General features: G+C 50.0%; 2 protein-coding genes across 6 annotated transcripts in view; one reads left to right on the top strand and one right to left on the bottom strand.

Moving 5' to 3' along the window:
- The window catches only part of YEATS2 (YEATS domain containing 2), a 118,906-nt gene extending 111,020 nt beyond the window's left edge, over positions 1-7,886 (top strand). For all 3 annotated transcript variants that reach the window (XM_059163339.1, XM_059163341.1, XM_059163340.1), the window contains exons 27-31: positions 101-302; positions 1,937-2,163; positions 3,492-3,566; positions 4,710-4,783; positions 6,156-7,886. In XM_059163339.1, the coding sequence (XP_059019322.1) occupies positions 101-302; positions 1,937-2,163; positions 3,492-3,566; positions 4,710-4,783; positions 6,156-6,264 (687 nt within the window). In that variant the 3' untranslated portion in view covers positions 6,265-7,886. The remainder of the gene's footprint in view (positions 1-100; positions 303-1,936; positions 2,164-3,491; positions 3,567-4,709; positions 4,784-6,155) is intronic.
- Positions 11-17,996, bottom strand: MAP6D1 (MAP6 domain containing 1). Of its 3 annotated transcripts, XR_009350997.1 has the most exons (5): positions 17,544-17,995; positions 12,409-12,526; positions 11,683-11,814; positions 10,619-10,820; positions 11-8,308 (listed from the first exon to the last, which is right to left on the bottom strand). XR_009350997.1 is itself a non-coding variant. In XM_059163344.1 (3 exons), the coding sequence occupies exons 1-3, from the start codon at positions 17,918-17,920 to the stop codon at positions 11,734-11,736; spliced, it is 576 nt and encodes a 191-aa protein (XP_059019327.1). In that variant the 5' UTR covers positions 17,921-17,996; the 3' UTR covers positions 10,037-11,733. The 3 variants fall into 3 exon arrangements, 1 of the variants encoding a protein (XP_059019327.1); XR_009350996.1 differs by lacking the exon at positions 11-8,308 and having other exon boundaries at positions 10,037-10,820; XM_059163344.1 differs by lacking the exon at positions 11-8,308 and having other exon boundaries at positions 10,037-11,814; positions 17,544-17,996.
- Positions 17,997-20,950: the final 2,954 nt, after the last annotated feature.

Below are 20,950 nucleotides of genomic sequence, written 5' to 3'. Positions count from 1 at the left end.
ACAAGTTCAGTTAGCAGGGTCATTTACAGTTGAGTGATTTATTTGAACACACTGTGAAGTTTAAAATTGATCATGATTAAAAAAAAAATTTGTTTTTAAGTGGCAAAGAGCAATGACCATGCGAAAAGTCTTACAAGAAATCCTGGAGAAGAATCCAAGATTTCACCACCTGACTCCCCTTAAAACCAAGCACATTGCTCACTGGTGTCGCTGTCATGGCTACACTCCACCCGATCCCGAGACCTTGAGGAGCGACGGCGACTCTATTGAGGACGTGCTGACCCAGATCGACAGCGAGCCAGGTATGCCTTCAGTGGGGCTCCCTGGGTCTGTCAGTAGCCTGAGAGGTGGTTTCATGGAACAGGCGCTCAACTCTTCTGCTTCCAAGGTTCTTGGGCTGCGCCGCTTCAGCCCTGGAGGACTTGAAGAACAGGGGCCTTGGCTCACCTCTAGCTGTGTGTTCTGTCTCCCTCTGGTCCCAGTACAGCCCCTACAGAACTATTTGTGCCTGAGTGTCCCCAGCATTGGGCCTCAGCCAGGAATATTCCAGCCCGTGGCATATGACAGACACATACTGTTTGTTCCAGGGTCCCCCTCCTTAGCATCATTTCTTCTTTGAAGACTTTGCTGATCCCCTTCCTTTCCTCCAGATGGAACTGACTTCTCCTTCCTTTGTGACCTTTTGACCCCCATAGACAGGTCTACCCTATCTCCTCGAAGATGTAGGCGCTGTCTTATGTGTTACTTTATCTCCAGACCTCGCTGGGACATACCCAGTGCTGGAGACACAGATGGAAACCACTAATTAGTACTGCAGATGAGATGAATTGTTTTATGGTAAACAAACAGTTGTGCTCTGTGGGGGTGGGAGCAGGGCATAAAGGATACGTGGGGAGAATATTTTTGAGTTTCACCTTAAAGAATGAGAAGGGTTGTTTTCTCCTCCCAACCATACTTTCTAGAAAAGCAGGAGCTCCACCTCCCAGTTTGAGAGAGCCTGGAGCACAGGGAGTGTGTGTGTGAAGGAGGCGGGTGTTCTTAAGACTTAGCACAAGTTCCATTTCCTCCATGAAGCTTTCCTGAGAGCCCTAATGCAGGATGACCTCTTCTTTCTCTGAAATCCAGCAACACTAATTCCAGAACCTTACTGGTTTGTCAGAAATAAGTATGTAAGTTCTTCGGAGGACAGAAAGCATGTTGGTCATCTCCGTGCTTCACTGGCAGCAGATGGGAAGCACAGCACGTCACACACACAGGCGTTCTGTTACAGTGACTGGTGAATTTGTAAGCGCCAGTCAGTGAAACAGAAGAAGCTAGAAGCTGGATGCCCCATCACCACCAGCCTGCCTGGGTATCCTAAGCCCATCTTGTACCTGGTGTGGACCTCACTTCCTCATCCCTAAGGTGAGAGGATGCGCTGGAAGGTTCTGAGGTCCCCTCCGGCTTTGTTCTCTCTGTTAGACATTGTGTACATCAACGTCTTAAAGACGACGCTCAGTGTGTACTCTGTGTTAACGTACTAGCCTCTGAGCAGTGAGAGGCGCTCAGCTGGGTGATACTTATTTTCCTCGCTGTGTACTTTAAGATTTTCCAGACTTAAACGATATGAAAATGGGTTAGTCGTTAGTATCTGGGGCTTCAGGGCATGGCCTAGATTTTGGTGGTGTGAGTCCAAATTACATACTGTTTTGTCTTAGATTGCAGTCGCATCACCTATATAGGTAACATGAGTCACCTGTCTCTGTGCTTGTCTGTCTCATAAATTCCTAGTTCTCACAGTTACAGATCCACAATATTCAAGAACTGGAAAGAAGGTCAGCTCCCTTGATACTGACCCTTCTTCTCTGGGTCTCGCTCGCACTGTTGGTCTTACAGAGATGGTAGGTCCTTCCTGTGGCCAGCACAGCGGTCCTAAGACTGACCCCCTCTCATTTAGAGTGCCCGTCGTCCTTCTCCTCTGCCGACGACCTCTGCCGGAAACTGGAGGACCTGCAGCAGTTTCAGAAAAGAGAGCCAGAGAATGAAGAGGAGGTGGACATCCTCAGCCTCCCGGAGCCGGTAAAGATCAGCATCAAAAAAGAACAGGAAGAGAAGCAGGAAGAAATGAAGTTCTACCTACCACCAACACTGGGGTCGGAATTTATTGGTGACATCACCCAGAAGGTAGGGGTTGTGGCCTCTGCTATTTCTTGGTCACGAGCCAGACCTTCAGTCTTGTACGTGGATGCCAGACTTGCCTGGTGAAGTAAAGGTGTGAATTTCTTCTGCCTGGTGAACTTGGGGTGTGCTCTCTGGGCATCCCCCACCCCCCCGCCACGCATCAGGGCAAGAAAACGAACTCCACGTGAAGAGGTTGCTTACTGGCCATGGAATTGAAGTAGAGGCAGCTAGGGATAGATAGTTTTTCTTTTTTTCCTTTTTTTTTTTTTTTTAAGATTTTATTCATTTATTTGACAGAGATCACTAGTAGGCAGAGAGAGAAGGGGAAGCAGGCTCCCCACCGAGCAGAGAGCCTGATGTGGGGCTCGATCCCAGGACCCTGGGATTAGGACCTGAGCTAGGGGTGCCTGGGTGGCTCGGTGGGTTGAAGCCTCTGCTTTCGGCTCAGGTCATGATCCCAGGGTCCTGGGATCGAGCCCCACATCAGGCTCTCTGCTCCACAGGAAGCCTCCTTCCCCCTCTCTTTCTTTGCCTGCCTCTCTGCGTGCTTGTGATCTCTCTCACTGTCAAATAAATAAGAAAAACAAAATCTTTAAAAAAAAAAAAAAAAAAAGGACCTGAGCTGAAGGCAGAAGCTTTACCCCACTGAGCCACCCAGGTGCCCGGGATAGTTAGTTTTTTACTTTTGTCTTTGGTATTTGCCTCTGTGGAAGCGCCGCTCCTTCCTGAGGCACATGTCCTAATACTTGAGAGGCCAAGCCTTCTCTGACATTTTTCAAGCTCCTAGGGGCCCTGCCTGTGTTATGGGTGGGCGCACATGGTACCCTGTGGCACAGGAGAGAATCCCCTGTTGGCCTCTAGCAGAGCTCAGCAGTGCGGCAGCCTCTGCCCACTTGTACCCAGTACAGCTGCTTGGGACCCCGAGTGGAGGCGGTGTTTGTTTCATTTAGACAAGAAAATCCAAGATGGGGTGAGCACAGGTGCCAGCTGTCTCTTCATCACCTTTTGCAAACAGCCCCTGAAGTCTGATTCTAAGCTTCCCAGTGGGTTGATTCCACTATCAGGATTCCTGGCAAATCCTGGCCATGTTCTTCATTTGGAGGTAAAAGGAGGACTCTAATAGCATGTTTAACAACCACTCAGAAACAGAGAGGACCATATATTCTCCCAGGTGTTACATTTTGTGTTACTCCTGCGGAGTTTTGTCCAGAGTGCTCGTAGAGTTACTCTTTCAGCCAGCCAGCTCTTTGGATATCTGAGAAGTGTGCTTGTTTGGAGAGAGGTGGTTTTCAGTGTGGAGATAGGAACAAACGGCTTTTCCGCTTTTCCAGATCGGGATCACCCTGCAGCCTGTGGCGCTTCACAAGAACGTGTACGCATCAGTGGTGGAGGACATGATTTTAAAGGTGGGTGCCGGCTGCAGCAGGGCTGTGAGCAGCTGCCGCCCGGGGCTGGGGCACTGAGGTGCCAGTGGGCAGGATAGCCTGGGTCCGGGGCTGTTCTGAGTAAGGGATGGGGCAGAAATGGAACAGAGATCGTAAGTTTTAGGATTTTTCATCTTAATCGGGCTTCATGTTTTCTGATTTTTTTTTTTTAATTTTTTTAATTTATTTGACAGACAGAGATCAGAGTAGGCAGAGAGGCAGGCAGAGAGGGAGGGAGCAGGCTCCCTGCTGAGCAGAGAGCCCGATGCAGGGCTTGATCCCAGAACCCTGAGATCATGACCTGAGCTGAAGGCAGAGGCTTAACCCACTGAGCCACCCAGGTGCCCCTGTTTTCTGATTTTTAAAAGAACTATATAGTGGGTCTTCTGAGTGTGAAAGCATCTACAAGTTTCTTTGCTGACATCACTCGAATGATACTTTTTAGTGCCTTCTGAAGCAATCTGAGATGAGTGTTCTTGCTGCTTTAGGACGTGACAGAAGCAAAGCCTTGGGTTTTCCCCACATGTCACAACAACAGAGAAACAGCCACAATTGTCCCAACCCTGGGCAAGAGGATGACAAACCAGCTTCCTTACCCATCCTGATGTAGCCCTGTGGCTACTTTTCTGGTCAGACCCCTCTCCCAGCAGGGATAACTCACAAATAACCCTCACTGGTTTTCATTTTTTTAAAAAATAGAAATAACCCAGATTTTTTTTAAAGCTTTTATGTATTTAAGAGAGAGTACAAGCAGACTGGGGGAGGGGCAGAGGGACAAGCAACTTAGTGCTGAGCAGGGAGCCCAAGACCGGCTTGAGCCTAGGTTCCTGGGCTCATGACCTGAGCCAAAGGCAGATGCCCAGCCAATTGAGCCACCTTGGTGCCCCCCCAACCTGTTTTCCTTAAAAACAGTGTCTGATTAATGAATCCCCACCCCCGTTCATAATTTCTCAGAATCTTGGGCTTTATTTTTGTAACCTAATATTTGTGGTCTATTATTTGGACCTTTAGTTTTTCCTTAAGGAGTTTTGATCCTTAGATACATTTATTTGCAAAGTTTTGTATACGGGATGAGGTCATATGTGTCCCTCCTCACCAGCAGGGTAATCCTATCTTCTGTCATAGGCCACGGAGCAGCTGGTGAATGACATCCTGAGACAGGCTTTGGCGGTTGGATACCGGACAGCATCTCACAACAGGTACTGAGATCTCTTTCCTCAGTGGTACTAGGGTTACAGATACTTCCTGACAGTTTAGTTGCCCATGAAGAGATTTTCTACCTCATCCAGTTGGAGATGGAGGTGTCCGTGTTTGGGAAGCTCTCAGAACCAGACAGACTTAGGAGTCTGCTTGGTCATTTCGAGACTCTTGTGATTGTGAAAGCTCAGCTTTACCCAGAGGTCTGTATCTTCCTAGTCACTCCTTCAGACACACTGTTCATTAGGACTGTCTTCCACTACTGGGTGAAACAAATGCCAGTTCTTTGTAAAGAAAAGATAATATTGACTGTGATGTGTTAGATGTGGGGGTCAGACATCATATACGCTACCTGATTTGTTTTTCATGGGAGAATTCTGCCCCTTTTTAGAAGTCAGGAAACCAGGCTCTGAATGTTCCCGTTCCCTGGCTTTCCCAGCACTTACACGGTGGGCCTCATTGCCCTAATGCTCACCCGCTCACCACTGCTTTGCTGCCCCCTTATCATCATTGGTCGGGACACGGAGTTTTGCCTTTTTCCTAGGCCCTAGGGCATGGCAGACAGCCCTTTTGTTTTTCCACATCCTGGCATTCCTTTCCAGGGAAACAAGTATTTTATTCCAGTATCCTTCAAGCCTGTCCTAAATTTGTAAAACTGTATCAAATCATCGGAGGACATAAAGAGGCCTACATCAGAGGACTATTAGGTCAGACTTCACAGGATCAGAATACATGGGGCAGTGCAGAAGACCTCTTTAAGAAAGAAGGAAGGAGAAACAGGAGTTTGGGAATGTTCTTTGTCGTGTGTGAAGCCCAAGAGTGTGGGCTGAGTGCTTTCTGTGGCTCTGCTCGCCTCCGTCATCCCAGTTGTGGAGCTAGGGTGGCTGGGACGCTGTTGACAGGAACATTTATCCCCCTGGCCTGGCTCGGCTCCGTATCCCCTGCCCCCTGACAGACAGAACCATGGTCCCGCAGTTCAGCAGCCCTTTGAGTCAGCTCAGTGGGCTCAGACAGAACGGCGAAATCATTGTACTGTTTTGCTGTCCTTTCCTTTCTTCCTCTTTTCTCAATCCTCAGAGGCTTTTTTCTTCATTGTTCAACCAATGCCTGGGACTGGGAAGTCTGATTTGAGCCCCAGATTGGGCTGGCTGTGAAGAGGGCAGGCCAGTCTTTACTAAAACTAAAGAAATCAATGGGAAAGGAGAGCGAGCAAGAACATGGACCTGGCCTCCCCCGTGCCAGAAGGCCCTAAATCGTGCCTCAGCTCTGTCTCCCTTCTGGGAGGGTGGGGATGGGTGGAAGCCCTTTTGATAAATTGATTAAATTATTAAATACTTTAGAAAATTGCACCTAACATGCTTTGTTTTTGGACAGGATTCCCAAAGAAATTACAGTGAGTAACATTCACCAGGCCATTTGTAACATTCCTTTTCTGGACTTTCTCACAAATAAACACATGGGGATATTGAATGAAGACCAGTGAATGGAATGAAGATGCCCTTAGAAAAGCAGGATTTGCAGATGTATCCGAAGCTTCGAACTGCGACGACTCTTCTCTTTGGGGAAGGAGGTGATTGTCTGTGTGCCTCGAAATATTATGGCTACCAAACCATTGCCTCCACTTAAATCACTGTAACACCAGAGTATTCGGTCCCAGATCAGATCTCTTTAGGACAGAAGTTTCTGAGTCTAGAATGAAGCTGTGAGGGGATGTGTGCTCTGTCAGCTTGCATTTGCTCGCTCTCTGGAAAAGCTTTGGGACAGAGTCTCCAAGCTGGGCCAGGCCACGTGCAGCAGGTCCTTCTCTGGGTGTCAAGGGGTACCTTGGGCCACACTGGTGGTCCACCTATTCTGGGGCTACAGGCAGCTCCTGCAGTTACCCTGGTAACCTCTGGAGCCAGGCGGGGCTTCTGCCCTCATCCAGTGGCTGTGGCGTGGGGGACCCCATCAGCTTTAGAGGGCAGTAACGCCTTGCATAAGTCAGCAGAACCTGGGAGCCCACACGCTGTGCAGAAGTGTTTCCATGGAGCACAGGGACATTACTGCAGCCAAGGTCAGCACCGTCAAGGGGTAGGCAGATCCCAGCAAACGTCCGTCCGGGAAAGGTCCGACTATAACCAAGCAGCTCTCCATAGGTCAGTAATAGAGAACACCCGCAAATCCCAGGCACCTGGCCGACCTGGATCAGCTTTGTGTGTGTCAGGCAGAGCTGGTTCCACAGCATTCACGGGGTATGCAGGTCACCCCATGGTGAGGGACCAGTGGGGAGCAGCCCCTGGGCCAGGCCTGCTGGGATGGTGAGTCCTGTCAGTGGACTTAGTGCCCTGTTCTTTTCCACTTGGCTTTTCCAAAGAAAAGCGTTTCAAGGAAACACTGTGAGTGCCTTAAAGAGAGAGAAATGACTGCCGAAGCCACGAGATAGGAATGTCAGTGCTCAGAAGCAGTGAGAATAGATTGTGCCCAGATGCAGAGCCCTCTTGGCAGGAGAAGTGAACAGGAGGAGGAGGGTCCACAGGGCCTGTGTGATACTCAGTTGCATTACAGATACTCTGTCCTAACATAGTCTGTGTCGAAGGAAAGGAGAGAATTTATTCTGTGAGCAATCTGCTCAAAGGAAATTTGAAGTTTGTGAATCAAACTTACCCAGTGAACAACATAACTGAAGTTTCCATGAGTTGTGTAGACGTTTGGGTCAGGAACAGAAGGCAGTGACCAAGAGATCTGCCCTTCTCTATTCAGCCTCCGAGGATTGCAGGTGCACAAGGAAACCTGTTCAATAAGGCATCAGGCATGCCCGGGCTCAGTAAAAAAGTTTAGTGCATAAAGGCTCAGATACTCTATACATTAACCTCTGTAAGCAAGGCCAGTGGACAGGTGGATAAATTTATTCAGCAGTGGACTGTGACAGTTCTACAGGATGGAGGATTTGATCCCAATGAGAACAGATCGATTTATTACAGGTATGAAAGCCTGAAGTAATTATCTTTTTGCAAAAGAATATTAAATCATTTAAAAGTTCCCATATGTGTTAATGTTTCAGATGTATTTGTATCATAACATGTAACATAATTGTGTAACAAAATCTACAATAAATCTTTTAGTATTTGTGTTGGGTTTTTCTGAGTTCGAAGCACTACACTTTGGTAGGTGGTTCTTCCATGAGGTCTGAAGGAGCTGGGATCGGGCAGAGGTATAGGTATTTGTGTTTACATTAATCCTGCCACTTCTTTCCAAGAATTTGCAGCTATACAAGATAAAGGATTACAGTTACATAAAAGTCTGGAAAAAAAATTTAGAAGATGCACACTGACCCAGAAGTTAAGGATTTCTGACAGCTTGGGGCAAAGGAAAACTACCTAATGGACCTCGGCACCTCCTCAAAGCCAAGGCAAGGAGGGAAACCGTTCCTGTTGTCTAAGGAAGAAGCACACTGGTCTGTCTGGAAAGCTGGAACTGGTCTCTGCTGAGGTCTGGAAGAAGTTAATCCGGGGACACAGTCCTGCTGTGACCATCTGCTAGCAGAATGGCTAAAAAAAAAATTAAAAACCAAAAATGCAGAAACATTTCAGAAATGACCACTTTTTACATCCACCCTTAACAAAACTAAGGGCTTTGAGAGCTTTGGTTCTTCAAAGGCAGGAAGTTCTGCAGGGCAGAGGCATTGGGATTCCAGATCCATAGCTTTCCTGGGACCAGACTTCACCTCAGCCTTTAGGGAATCGAAATGTCCAGGGTAAGGAGAATAGGGGTGTTGCTTAGGCTCCTTTCCTGAAGGTTGATCTCAGCCAAGGTTTGACTGGAGCCTCAGGACAGAGATTCATGTCCCAGGCAGTTCCTCAGCTGGGGACTCGCTCTTCCTGACAGAAGCCTGTGTGAACAGCGCTGGCAAACCTGACCCCACTAAAGGGGACATTCCCCCATCTGCCCAGGTGGGGCTGTAGGGTCAAGGTTTTTCAAAAGCTCCTTTTTAGGAGTTTGGCTGAAAATCCTGGTGTTAGTACAGGTATGAAAGTATCCTCATTTGTACTGGGTTTTTCTGAGTTTTGAAGCACCATGGAGCATAAGGCGGGACCTTGGTCTCAGCGGCTGTGGGGGAGGACTTCAGGGGCACCACTCCACTTGGGTGTCACAGTGCATCCTCAGGGCAAGTTCTGGCAGTTGCTGGCAGTGCTAACACTGGTTATGGAATCACTGATACTGAATGCTTGCTTCTGGCTGAAATTAGCTGACAGATTGAACTTTTTATTTTTAAAAACATTACTCTTTACAGAATTAATACAAAATGCTTATTATATAGAAACTTTAGCAAATATAGTAAGGTGTAAAAAATTTAGTTACCCATAATTCCCCTTCCCAAAGATAATCACCATTAGTATTCGTTGCATTTTCCTCTTTTATATATGTGTGTATGTGGTCATTACCACACGCCCGAGACGACTGTCCCAGTTGCTTTGGAAAGCCTAATGGGAGGTTAGGCCTTACTAAGACCTAGAGTGGGTGGAAGTTCCTTCTTCAGAACCTGAGTCTTCTAATAATGAAGCCTAATAAAGAGGATTATCGAGTTTGGGGTTTGGTGAAAAGTTGTCTGTTCTGGTGCATTCCAAAAAGGTTCCTGGGCATGCAGTCTGCCTTCAGAGGCAGGCCATGTGAGGCAGGGGTCCTCCCGCTGCTTTGGTGCCAAGGCTGCCAGGAAAGGCAGGCCTGTGGGATCCGGCTGAGGTACAGCCTTTCGGTCTGGTCTGCAGGCTCTCAGGGAGAGAAGGGGGACACAAGCAGGGTCTAGGGAGAAAGACTCTGTCAGTGGCTTCAGATGGGCCAAACCTGCAAGTGAGAATAGAGCCAGCTCCCTGAGAAGGAGGGGGGCCTGGGCAGGAAAGGACAATTGTCATATCTGCACAATTGTCATGTTTGTACTTTGCTGGCCATTCACTATACTAATAAGCACACTGCCTATAAACAGAAACTCCTACTAGCAAGGTAGGGGTGTTCTCCTTACTCTGCAGATAAGGAAATGGAAGCTGCTCACAGTGAGTAGAGAAGTCAGGAGTTAGCCCAAGACTAGCTTAAAGAGGACCTTTTCACCCTAGCTTCAGGGGTGCAGAGGGTGGTGCACATGAAAGAGGGGAGGTTGGTGTGTCCTGTGAATACCGTGTAAGACGACACTGTGGATGGCAGTCCAAACGGAGAGACCTTGGGATTTGTCAGCCTTCAAGGGGCAACCAGTCATAGCCACGATCCGCCAAAGTCCGAGAGGATGATAAAGACATGAGAAGGCGCTCCAGGTTTATAATTAAAGAAATAAGCTAACAAGAAATTGTAACAGTACATTTTTGCATTTTAGTAAAATCTGAGATTGTACGGTTAATCTGTTCATTTCCCACAGAATGCACAGCAGCAGGCAGTCTCTTTTCTCTTAGAAACGTCTAACATGCAAACCAATGAAGTCAGAAATAATAGAACCCTTTGTGTAAGCATATGGTTTTGGTTCTGCCTTTAGAATGATTCAGAGCATTTCCTTTGCTGCACTTAAGAGGAAGGCTGTGCCAGCCAGAGCCAGCCCTCCCTCTGAGGGACCAGCCCCGCTCCAAGTCGTCCAAGGGGCTGGGAAACAGGAGGTCCGCGGCCATGGCTTAACTAAATGCTCACCAGACACAGTGCGTGGGGGCTGGAGAGGGAAGAAGACCCACAGGGAAATCCTGGAGTTTCCTTACCAAGAACTGTCCTTAGCCTGTGCCTCTAATCTCCAAGAGCAGACAGAAATGCCTTCGAATGTTTGACCGCCGGCTGTGAAAACTGGGCCAGGCTCGCTCTGCGTGGCAACGTGGGCTGGGACTTACCGGCAAAGGAGGCAGCTTTCCAAAGCCGACAGCTGCCTCCTCACAGTGAGCTCCCCCAACTGTAAGTGAGAGAGCAGGGTGGGAGTCATCTAGGTGTAGATAACATGTTAAAGTCTTTCAGAGAATGAGGCTAATGCCAGTTCGTCCCAAAAAATGCTCCCAGTTCTTTGCCAGTATGTATGGTGTTCCTTCTAGTCGTCAACTGTAAGGGAAAAAACTGGAATTAGTAATAAAATGTGGGGCTCAGAAACCTACAAGGTCAAGGACATTCATTAAGCACTTCAAGCACTCCTCAGAAGAAGCTTTTTGTTAAAACATAAGGGTCAGGGCACCTGGGTGGCTCAGTGGGTTAAGCCACTGCCTTCGGCTCAGGTCATGATCTCAGGGTCCTGGGATCGAGCCCCGCATCGCAGGGAGCCTGCTTCCCTCTCTCTGCCTGCCTCTCTGTCTACTTGTGATCTCTCTCTGTCAAATAAATAAATAAAATCTTTAAAAAAAAAGAAAAAACACAAGGGTCATCTGGGACCTAAATTATGTCTCTGAAATTGAAACCCTGTGATTGATACTCTGTTCCTTTGGGAAATGACATTCTAGTTACTCAGCATCATGGTGAGTCACATGCAGGTAATAACCCAAGATCTCTTCAACCTGAATGAGTAGCCATTTGTAGGCATCTCCAAGGACAGTCCCCTTGGGTTACCATAGGTCACAAAGTTCTCATGCAGCCTGGGAAAACAACTATAAGTAGACTGGTTCTTTCAAGCACCTGTTATGTCTGTGTTCCTCAGCCCGCACAGACCAATTCTGTTTACAACAGAATTGATCCTTAAGTTCTTCAGATTTAAAAACTGAAGGAAGGCCAAAAGAGGCAATTAAAAGATCTGAAGCCTTCTGTACACTTCTCAAGGAAAAAGAGGATGACTGAGGCCCAAAGCTGAGTTGGGTGCTACCATGTCCATCCGTGCCAGGCCCCACAGCCCAGTGGCAGCCGGGGAGGAGTGGTGCCCACAGTAAGAAATAGGGGCCTTGCCCCACACAGCAGAGGGGCCATCCCAGGATCTCACCCAGTCCCTGAGTGGCCGAAGACAGCCCCATCTTGGCGCCAGTGTGGCCAGTTACACATTGAGGATCCGGGGAGCTGAAGCCTGAAAGATGGCTGATGGGTTAGGGGTGAACTTCTTCTTCCCCTCAGGGGCCTGAAAAATGAAATGTGGCCCCATATCAGTGTGCCTTTCCCTCCACTTTCCTTCCCCACCACCTCCCATCCCAGCTCCAGGAAGAAAATCTCTGCCTCTTGTCATCCCAAGAGTTGAGACTGCTGACCGAAAGGGTCTGTGTGGGAAACATGCATGGGGCAGGTCACTGCATTAGGTCCAATATGGCACCTGGACCTTTTGTTCTGCTCCCTGAAGCCTCCTTTGGGTGCCATCAGGAAGCTGAACAGTCCCAACCTCCCTTCCATCTTCTAACACAAATGCAAAGGACACGGAAGGCTCACGGTTACTGCTCAGCGGTCAAGGGTAGGTTGGGATTTAGGAGGGAAAGGGACACCCTGCTCGCCAGAAAGTCGCTCTAGGGAGATGCCCCACCTTGGCCAGCAAAAAGGACCACTGTGGCTCTCTGCTGAAGGATGACTGAGTGCTCAGACACTACTGTCCTTGGCCCTAATGCCATTTTGCATCATCAAAATCCGACTCCTAGTCCCTAACCTGGAAAGGGGGCCTCTGTTCCCACACCCTCTGCAGCCGGGAGCCCAGCCCTTTGCCCTGCCACACCCATTTCAGGCTGACCTGGAAGCCACCCCCGGGGCTGCTGTCCCATCTGGAGCTGTGGGTTGTGATGACTGTGGTGGGTCTTGCCTTTGTGGATCTTGGTGGCTTCACTCCGGTCCAGGCCTGGAACTCCTGTCTGGAATAGAGGACACGGTTACCACCTGGCTCAGGATCAGTCAGCCCTCCCGACTCTTCAGGGGCTGCTGCCATTGTCCTGTGCTGCTTGGAATGTCCTGGCCATTCTCCACTGCTAAATTGGATCCAGATGTGAACACCTGGGATGTGCTGGGTATTGGAAACCAAGTCCCAGCCCTTGCTTCAGTACTCCCTCTTTAGTCTCCAGGCAACTCTAAGGGGCCTGAGACACCCAGAACCAGTGCAGGTTGGTCACCTCCAGCCAGGCCACTAGTGGCCTTTACATCCGCAGGAGGGAGGTGCTGGCCCAGATAGTGCCCGGCACAGCAAAGGTCTTCTGTACCTGGTTATAACAGAAGGAAAAATAAGTTCAGTATTAGGTTTTTTTTTTTTTTAAGATTTTATTTATTTATTTGACAGAGATCACAGTAGACAGAGAGGCAGGCAGAGAGAGAGAGAGGGAAGCAGGCTCCCTGCTGAGCAGGGAACCTGATGCGGGACTCGATCCCAGGACCCTGAGATCATGACCTGAGCCGAAGGCAGCGGCTTAACCCACTGAGCCACCCAGGTGCCCCTAGGTTTACTTTTTTTTTTTTTTTTTTTTAAAGATTTTATTTATTTACTTGAGAGAGAGACCGTGAGAGAGAGCATGAACGAGGAGAAGGTCAGAGAGAGAAGCAGACTCCCCATGGAGCTGGGAGTCCGATGCGGGACTCGATCCCAGGACTCCAGGATCATGACCTGAGCCGAAGGCAGTCGTCCAACCAACTGAGCCACCCAGGCGTCCCCTAGGTTTACTTTTTAATAAGTGGTCTTATTAACTCCTATAAAACAGAACAGATTGTAGTGACTATCTCGAACAACGACAAGCTGGTCTGGCTTCTGCAGGACACCGTGCGCACAGGCGCTCCTGCCTGGATGCAGAAGGGGAGGACCTGGGGGTGGCTGACTCCATAGATAGATGTGACAAGGCTGGCACAAACCAGCTTCATGTTCTTGGAGTACATTTTTTTTTTTTTTAGTTCACGTATTTATTTTTTTAGAGGGGGAGGGGGCGGAGGGAGAGGGAATATAAAGCAGACTCCCAGCCAAACTCCCTGCTGGGCAGGGCTCAATCTCATGACCCCCAGATCATGACCTGAACTGAAATCAAGAGTCAGACACTTAACTGAGTCACTCAGCCGCCGCTCAGAGTACATTTTTTGACAAAGATTTAATTCCTTGGTTCCTTTGCACTAAGACCTATTTTAAATTCTTTCAATTCCTGTGCTAGACAGTGAGCTCCGAAGGCAGAGACCTGCCGTGTCCATAGGAGCACCTGGCCAAGACAGTGTTCTGTAGAAAAGTGTCCAGCTGGCCAGGGGCAGCACCCACATGCGGGCGGGATCCATTCTTATCTCCTCCCACCCACAGCCCTGGCTGGGTTTCAGGCCCAGAAGTCAACAATGCTGCCTTTGCCCTTGGCAGCAGCACAGCTGGGCACCACTAGGCTGGCCGCTGGGGTAGGGAGCAGCTGTGTCTGTCCGTGGTCAGCGCTCAGAGGTGCCAGGAGGCGGGCTGGGCCTGGGCCCTATCAGATCACTTTTGCTTCGGAAGCTGCAAGGTTCCAAAGACCAGCTGCCCGAGCCATCTGCCATTCCGTTTCTCCTGGGGAAGCAGGTCTTCCCCTGGACGCGCCCTTCTGTCCCCAAACTGAGCTAAGCCTTGGGCCTGGCAGCCCAAGCCTGTCACCCCAGGGTGGCTGCAGGGGTCCCAGCACAGAAATGGATCAGAGCCAGGAGCTAGAGCAATGTCCCCTGGCTGCTCCTGGGCGGGGCTGGTGCCGGAGACCAGTGAGGGAAGACCTCAGCGGGGACAGAGATGGAAACTCAGACCTAGAAACAGCAGGACCCTTTGATGGCCAGGGAGAGGAGAGCAGATTTATGGCTCTGGTGAAGAGGATAATAAAACCACAAGACAAGCCACATACGCCAGGTGCCTCCCCTGACCAAGCATCCATCTGGTCTGGGCCTCAGCTGAACCCTGAAGGCTGCAGTCCCACTAAGAGCCAGGGGCCACCAGTGGCAATGCCGAGCACCCTAGGTTCTCAAGTCTTCAAATGCCTTTTCTCTGAGCCTCCTCATGAGCTTCCTCATGAAAAGGGCTACTGATCTCCGTGCAGGAGGCTATAATGAACCTTGGTGCCCGGCACTTCAGTGGTCTGTCCTGTGCCCCACCCAGCAAAGAAAGAGGTAGAGGACTGAGGAAGGAGGGCTTCCAGAGCCAGTGGAACTAGATCCTGGGCCAAAGGCGCTAAATGGCACCTAGGGAATCCCAGAGGGGAGAGACCAGGGCTGGCTGCAAGAGCAAGATCTACAGCGCCCCTCTGGCCAAACAAGTGAGGCCAGTGAGTTTTCTTAAGAGGAGCAGGGGCTGGCGAGTGACTATGAGGACTCCAGTACCCTCGGGTTCCCTGATCTGTTCCTTTTCTTTGTGAATTTCTTCAAACAGTTCACTCAGATTACATGGGTCTTACAAGGAGTCAGAATGGTTTCCCACATCAAGTCCTAGAGCTGAGAGGTGAGGGGTCCCAGAGGTCAGCTGGCACCCTGTTGGGAGAGCCAAGTTCAGCAGTGGTCCTGGATCTAGGCCCGATTTGTGGGTATGGGGACCCCAGGAGTCAAGCTCTGGCTATCTGTTTTACAGAAGAGGAAAGCATCAGAGAGGCCACATGACCCACCAAGTTATACCCCAGAAAACAAGAGCTTTGGTGAGTCCCAACTCTGTGCAGTAGCTTTCCACCACTGCAGGACCCAGCTTAAGAAACAAAGGGATGCAGAGACGGCAGCATCTCAGGGGTGAGATCTTAGGGAGATAATCTATGGGAAGTACTGAGCCTGGTTTCTGGCACTTGGTAAGCAGAGAGTAACAACTTGTACCTTTAGTATCACTGGAGCTGGGAGGACCCAGCAAGATGTTCAAACCCACCATCTGCTCAACACAAGTGAGGGGCCACTTCTAAAAGCCCCGCCTTCGCTCGAACATTACCAGTGAGGAGGAGCTCAGCACCCGGGAGGCCAGTCACTCCATCATCAGTCTATTGGAATTATTAGAAAGCTCTTTCTTCCCTGAGCTGAAGCTGGCTCCCTGCAGGCTCTGCCCCTTCTCCAGCTCCTGGCCTGGAACAGCAGTCTTCTGAAGGTGCTGCACACCCAGGCCCTCGGGCCTCTCACCATTCAGGCCCCTCCAGCTGGCTCACTGCAAGCACACAGCAGTCTGAACCCTCTGCAGCCTAGCAAGGGCCTGAGCTGGGCTCAGTGTTGCCCTGCCCTGGTGTTCCCCTGTACATTTCAGCAGTCAGCGTGAGTGGGCATCGGTGAGCACAAGACCCATCCCACAACTACCTTTCCCCATTAGGTTCCTGAAAAACTGTGTGCCCATGAAGGAAACCCTGGGGAGATGGAACCTTCTACCTGTCTTAAATAATTACTCTGTGGAAATCCCACCTTAATACAGTTGATTTTTTAAATAATAAAACCGAGGGGAAGTTCATACCCTTTTGCTCCTTTAATTCCACAGGTTGGAATTTCTAAAGAAACTGAAAGGATGCTATAAGGATGCTCATCACAACAATTTTCTCTGAAAAAATGTTTTTTTAAAGGTAACACATGTACATGTTAAAAAAAAAAAAAAAAAAAAAAAAAAAAACAGTTCTTGAAAGGGTGAGAAGTCAGTCAGTCAGTGCTGTTCTGCCCCTGGCAGTATCCCTTCCTCCCTGGCCCTCCCACCTCTCCCCAAAGGTTCCTGTGTTTCCACACATCCACCCAGAGATAACCTACTTGAGCAGACACGCGAATATCATACCCTTTTTAAAAACACAAACAGCAGACACACTGTTCTGCATTTTGGTTTTTTGACATACACCCATCCAAGATCTTCCAGACCTTCTGCTTTCACTACATCCTAGGCTCCCCAGTAGCCCATCCTATGGTGGAGTCATAATTAGCCAGCTGCATCAGGAGCACAGGGGACTGTTTCCATCTTCTGCAGTACACTGTTGCAACATACCTTAGATTCCTTAGTTCCCACCCCACATTCAAGGATACTTGCAAGGAAAACTGGAAATGAAGTACTGGATCAAAAGAAGTGTTTTTAATGGTCTCAAATTAGAAACATTCTAAATATTCAATGAGGACAGATTAATAATTGGAATATATATCAATATATGGACAAATGTAAATCCTCTGGATAAAACACTGCATGTCTACTAAAATTCCTGTTGTAAAAAAATATCTAGTAACATGAAGAAATCCAAAATTGAAAATGTGTACAGTATCTAAACATAGAAGAATTACAAATGGGTATGAACTCAAAGCTTAAGGATTAGAAAGTATTACCAGTTTGGGTGGGGTTAAAGGAATTTGTTGTAATTTCCCGATTTTCTACTACAAGTTTTGTAATAAGACAAAGAAGAATGCCCTGAGTTGTCCAGGGGCAGAGCTAAAGTGGGGGCAGGGTGGCCCCATAGATCTCAGTCACTCAGCGAGATTCCCTAGGGGGCCACCTACTGGGAGCCCTGTCTGGTCCTCACCAGCCTCACAGAGGGCACCGGGCGGAGGGAGCTCAGGCAGCTGACGCGCACATACCCTGCCTATGGCGAGATCCACTTGGTGGAAGTTAAAGCAGATTTTAACTCAGTTGACGGCAGGGCTTTCTGATAGGGGTGAGGGAGAGGAGGGAGAGGAGTGAGGTGTGAGCAAGGTAGTGAGCTCCCTATCAGCAGAGATGCTCGCTCATTCACTGGCATGGGGAGGGGGGGAGCTGTTAGAGAGCAGCGAAGGCGATACCTCGAAGTGCACTAGGACCTGGGACCAAAGGAGATGACCTCCGAGGTCGCCTACAGCTCTCCAAGTGGTGTGGGATGGGGGCTCCAGGTGCCTCCTCCCTCCCCACCAAGGTGGTCCTCATGGTTCACAGCCTCCGTTTCCTCCTACCAAGGCGTCCGGACTCGATGCACCCCCCTGCCCGAAGCCCCATACCTGTACGACGTGGTCACCACAGCCGAGTCCGCGTCGCCGTTGGGGAGCACGTAGACACCACGGCCAGGGGCCGTGGGGGGCTTGTTCCTGCGGCCGCCCACACCCGACCCACGCCCCTGCCGAGCATCCCTGGGCCCCGTGGGGGCAGTCCACACGCCGAAGTCCCGCTGGTACTGAGTGAGCGGCACGTCCCGGCCTGGGTCCCGGGTGCCTGCAGGAGACGGGCCCCTGCGGGAAGCGGCGCCGCCTGCACCGGGCTCCTCGCTCTCGAGGTCCGAGTAGCTGTGCAGGGTGAGCGGCACTGCCACGTCGGAGCGGTCCAGCTGGTTCCAGCGCCGCGCCAGGCAGCATAAGCGGCTGATGCAGGGCCACGCCATGCCGGCCCCGGTGCCCGCCGCTCGGCTCCCCGCGCTCCCGGCCGCACCACCCCCGCCCGGCGTCCCCGCCCCCGCGGCCCTCCCCGCGCCGCCGCAGCACCGCCCCCTGCCCTGGGGGAGGCCGGCCGTGCAGAGAGGAGGGCCGGGTGGGGCCTGGGTGTGTGCCACCGAGGAGCACGGACCGGTGGGCGCAGAGGCGGGGGTGGGGGGGTAGGCACCCCAAAACGCCTGCAGGCATTCACTAGTGTCCAGCTGGAAGGTTTCACCTTTTAATCCAAAGTTCCTTTAATACTATTTTATAAATCGGACCTGTTTCCCCAAGAGCGAGAGCCGGGTGGCAACAACGCGGTCGCCCATGGTCCTGGACCCGCATGGGCGCAGACCGCCGCTGCCGGGCTGTTGGGGCTCGCAGGGCAACCAGGGCTGCCGCATTTGTGCTAGGCTGCTCCACGGGGACTCGCGGGAGGGTGCACAGAGCGGAGGTGCAGCGATGCGGGGATCACAGGGCAGACGGGGCAGGGGCGGGGGGGGGGGGGGGCATGCTTTCAGAGGACACGTGCTTGAAATCAGCCAGTGAGTCACTATTTGCCTTTACGACGCTAAATTTCTAACAGCCAATCCAGTTTTCATTGAGAACTGGCATTAGCCCTCAACTGACCCTTCCCTGAGTTCTAAAATCCCTCATTTTAAATCATGGCAACAGAAGACTTGGCATTATAAAGCTGCGGTCTCTGGCCATTGTGCTGTAAACATTCCCTTCCCTCCTGTGCATGCACTCTTTTTTTTATTGCAAAGTTTGGGTAATCCTCCAGGTTAGAGGTCAATCTGTTTAATGCACGACAGGGCATCAGAAACATCTCCCTGGGCACACTCAAAAGACTTCCTGAGTATCTGACACATGCTCTCAATGTGTACTGCAGACCATTGACTAATCACACGACTGAAACAGCATTAATTAGCCAGAGCTCCATCTCCAGCACATACTTGGACCATCTCCAGTCTGCATCTTAGAACAGAAAACTGCAGTGGAGCCCTGACCAGTCAGGACACAGATTCCTCCCCCAAACCACCTCCTCTCAGCTTCCAATCATAGTAAATTGACGGACAGCTGCGGTGGCCAGGCCATGGCCCAGCCATGGCCCAGCCATGGCCCAGGAGGCAGCAGGAGAGGAGCACACTGGGAAGTCACTGGGAAGTTACACACCTGCTCTCGCTGGGTTGGACAAGCTTTCTGTGACCTCCATACTCCAGGGCCCTGGGATAGCCACTTGGGACATTGGAGAATACAATACTCCATCCTGCAGGAAAAAAGAAAAAAAAAAAAGTGATAGCTCTTCTTTTTATTTCTTCATCATTCATTAAGCAACAAAGAGCACTTACTATGTGCCTGGAATAATGCTGGGGGACCCCAGAGGTTCAGTGTAGTAGGTAACAAGAGAACTGGATAAAGCAAGTGGGGGAGGGCAGCTGGTCCCGCCACCTGTAATGAGGGAGGGTAGTTGGTTCAGGGTAGAAATGCAGGATAGGGGATTGGGAGGTTCAGCCAAAGCCATCAGAGGCTGGATCAGAGAGCCTCGGGAGCCACAAGTTTTTCATGGAAGACAACAGGGAGTGACTGAAGTATTTTCAGCATTTTGTGGCCATATGAAGACACACAAGGAAATTTTAGAGACCAGCTGGAGAACAGTCTCAACAGTCCAGGTTAGAGATGAGGGACTGAACCAAGGCACAGGCACTGGGAATGGAAGGGGTATTGGATTCTAGACATGGGAGGGGAAGAAATCTAGAATGGCTCCCAAGTTTCTGGCTTCCAATTGGTGAGATCACTCCTTAAGCCAGGAGTGACACTTGAGATATTTGAGATACTTGAGAGTGGGATCCCAGCACCTGAAACCATATCTGGTATACAGTAGATGCATGTACTAAGGACAGAAATAGTCCACAGGCCCAGAGCTCAGAAGACATCCTCATGAAGATAACTGAAGCCAGGGGAGGAAGAGTGAGACGATATAGCTGCTTTCCTGGGCATACCACACCTAACAGGCCAGTTCAGGAGGCACAGCCCAAGAGGCACATGAGCCAGACAGAACATGGAGTTTGGGTGCTCAGGTGTCAGCAGAGAAGCCACAGTGAGAAAACACCCTAGTAGGCAAAGAGTAGAAACAACTGCCAAAGCTCTCAACTGTAAGGCTCATGCTTCCAGGGCTGGGCTCTGACCCTTCACAAGGCCTCTCACAGAGAGAATGGCATTTGCCTATTGAAAGGCACTAGCACGGAGGGGTGTTCTGGACAGAGAAGTGATTTAGGGACTTGACCTTCTAAATGCTCCCTCCCTAACCATCATAAAGCAGGAAAACATGTCTTCACAGTCCGTGTCCCTAGTCTGCCCACAGCAAGACATATATTCCATTTTGGACTCCATACGAAATGTCCATATTATCTCAGCCTCCCATCCCATTTCTGGGAAATGCTTCTTGCCTCATCTGTGTCTCACCGGGTTGTTGGCATAGTATGTTCCTAATGTCAAAGCACAGCAGTGTGACCCCGAGAAGTTCCCACACACAACTACCCTGGCTCCTTACTGGCAAAATGAAGGCTAGGACAAAAGAAACACACACACACACACACACACACACACACACACACACACACACTCTCTCTCTCTCTCTCTCTCTCTCTCGGAAGTGACATTAGGATAAAATCCTTTCTGCCTGGTAGAATAATTGGTATTTCACTAGAGAAGAATCTGGGGGAAAAAAGAGTATGAACTGTCAAATCCTACACAAGTCCTCTGTGTGAGGACATGCTACCTTTCAGCTCAGCACTGTGAGGTGGGCACAACTCATTCTTTTCCATAAAGCCTGACCCCCTCCTCAACAGCTGGCTGCACTCCCTCCAAGTGCAAGAACCGGTATTATCTCTTGAAGACAAAGACAGAAAACTCTCCTATAAATCATCTCAACAAATACTATTAAATTCTCAAAATGCATTTCCTAGAAATAATTTTTAATCATGAGGGCAAACACAAAT

Source organism: Mustela lutreola, chromosome 2, assembly GCF_030435805.1.
Source record: "Mustela lutreola isolate mMusLut2 chromosome 2, mMusLut2.pri, whole genome shotgun sequence".
In the NCBI taxonomy this organism is placed as follows: domain Eukaryota; kingdom Metazoa; phylum Chordata; class Mammalia; order Carnivora; family Mustelidae; genus Mustela; species Mustela lutreola.
Note: the sequence above shows the minus strand (reverse complement) of the source record. Positions and strands in the feature narration are given on the sequence as shown.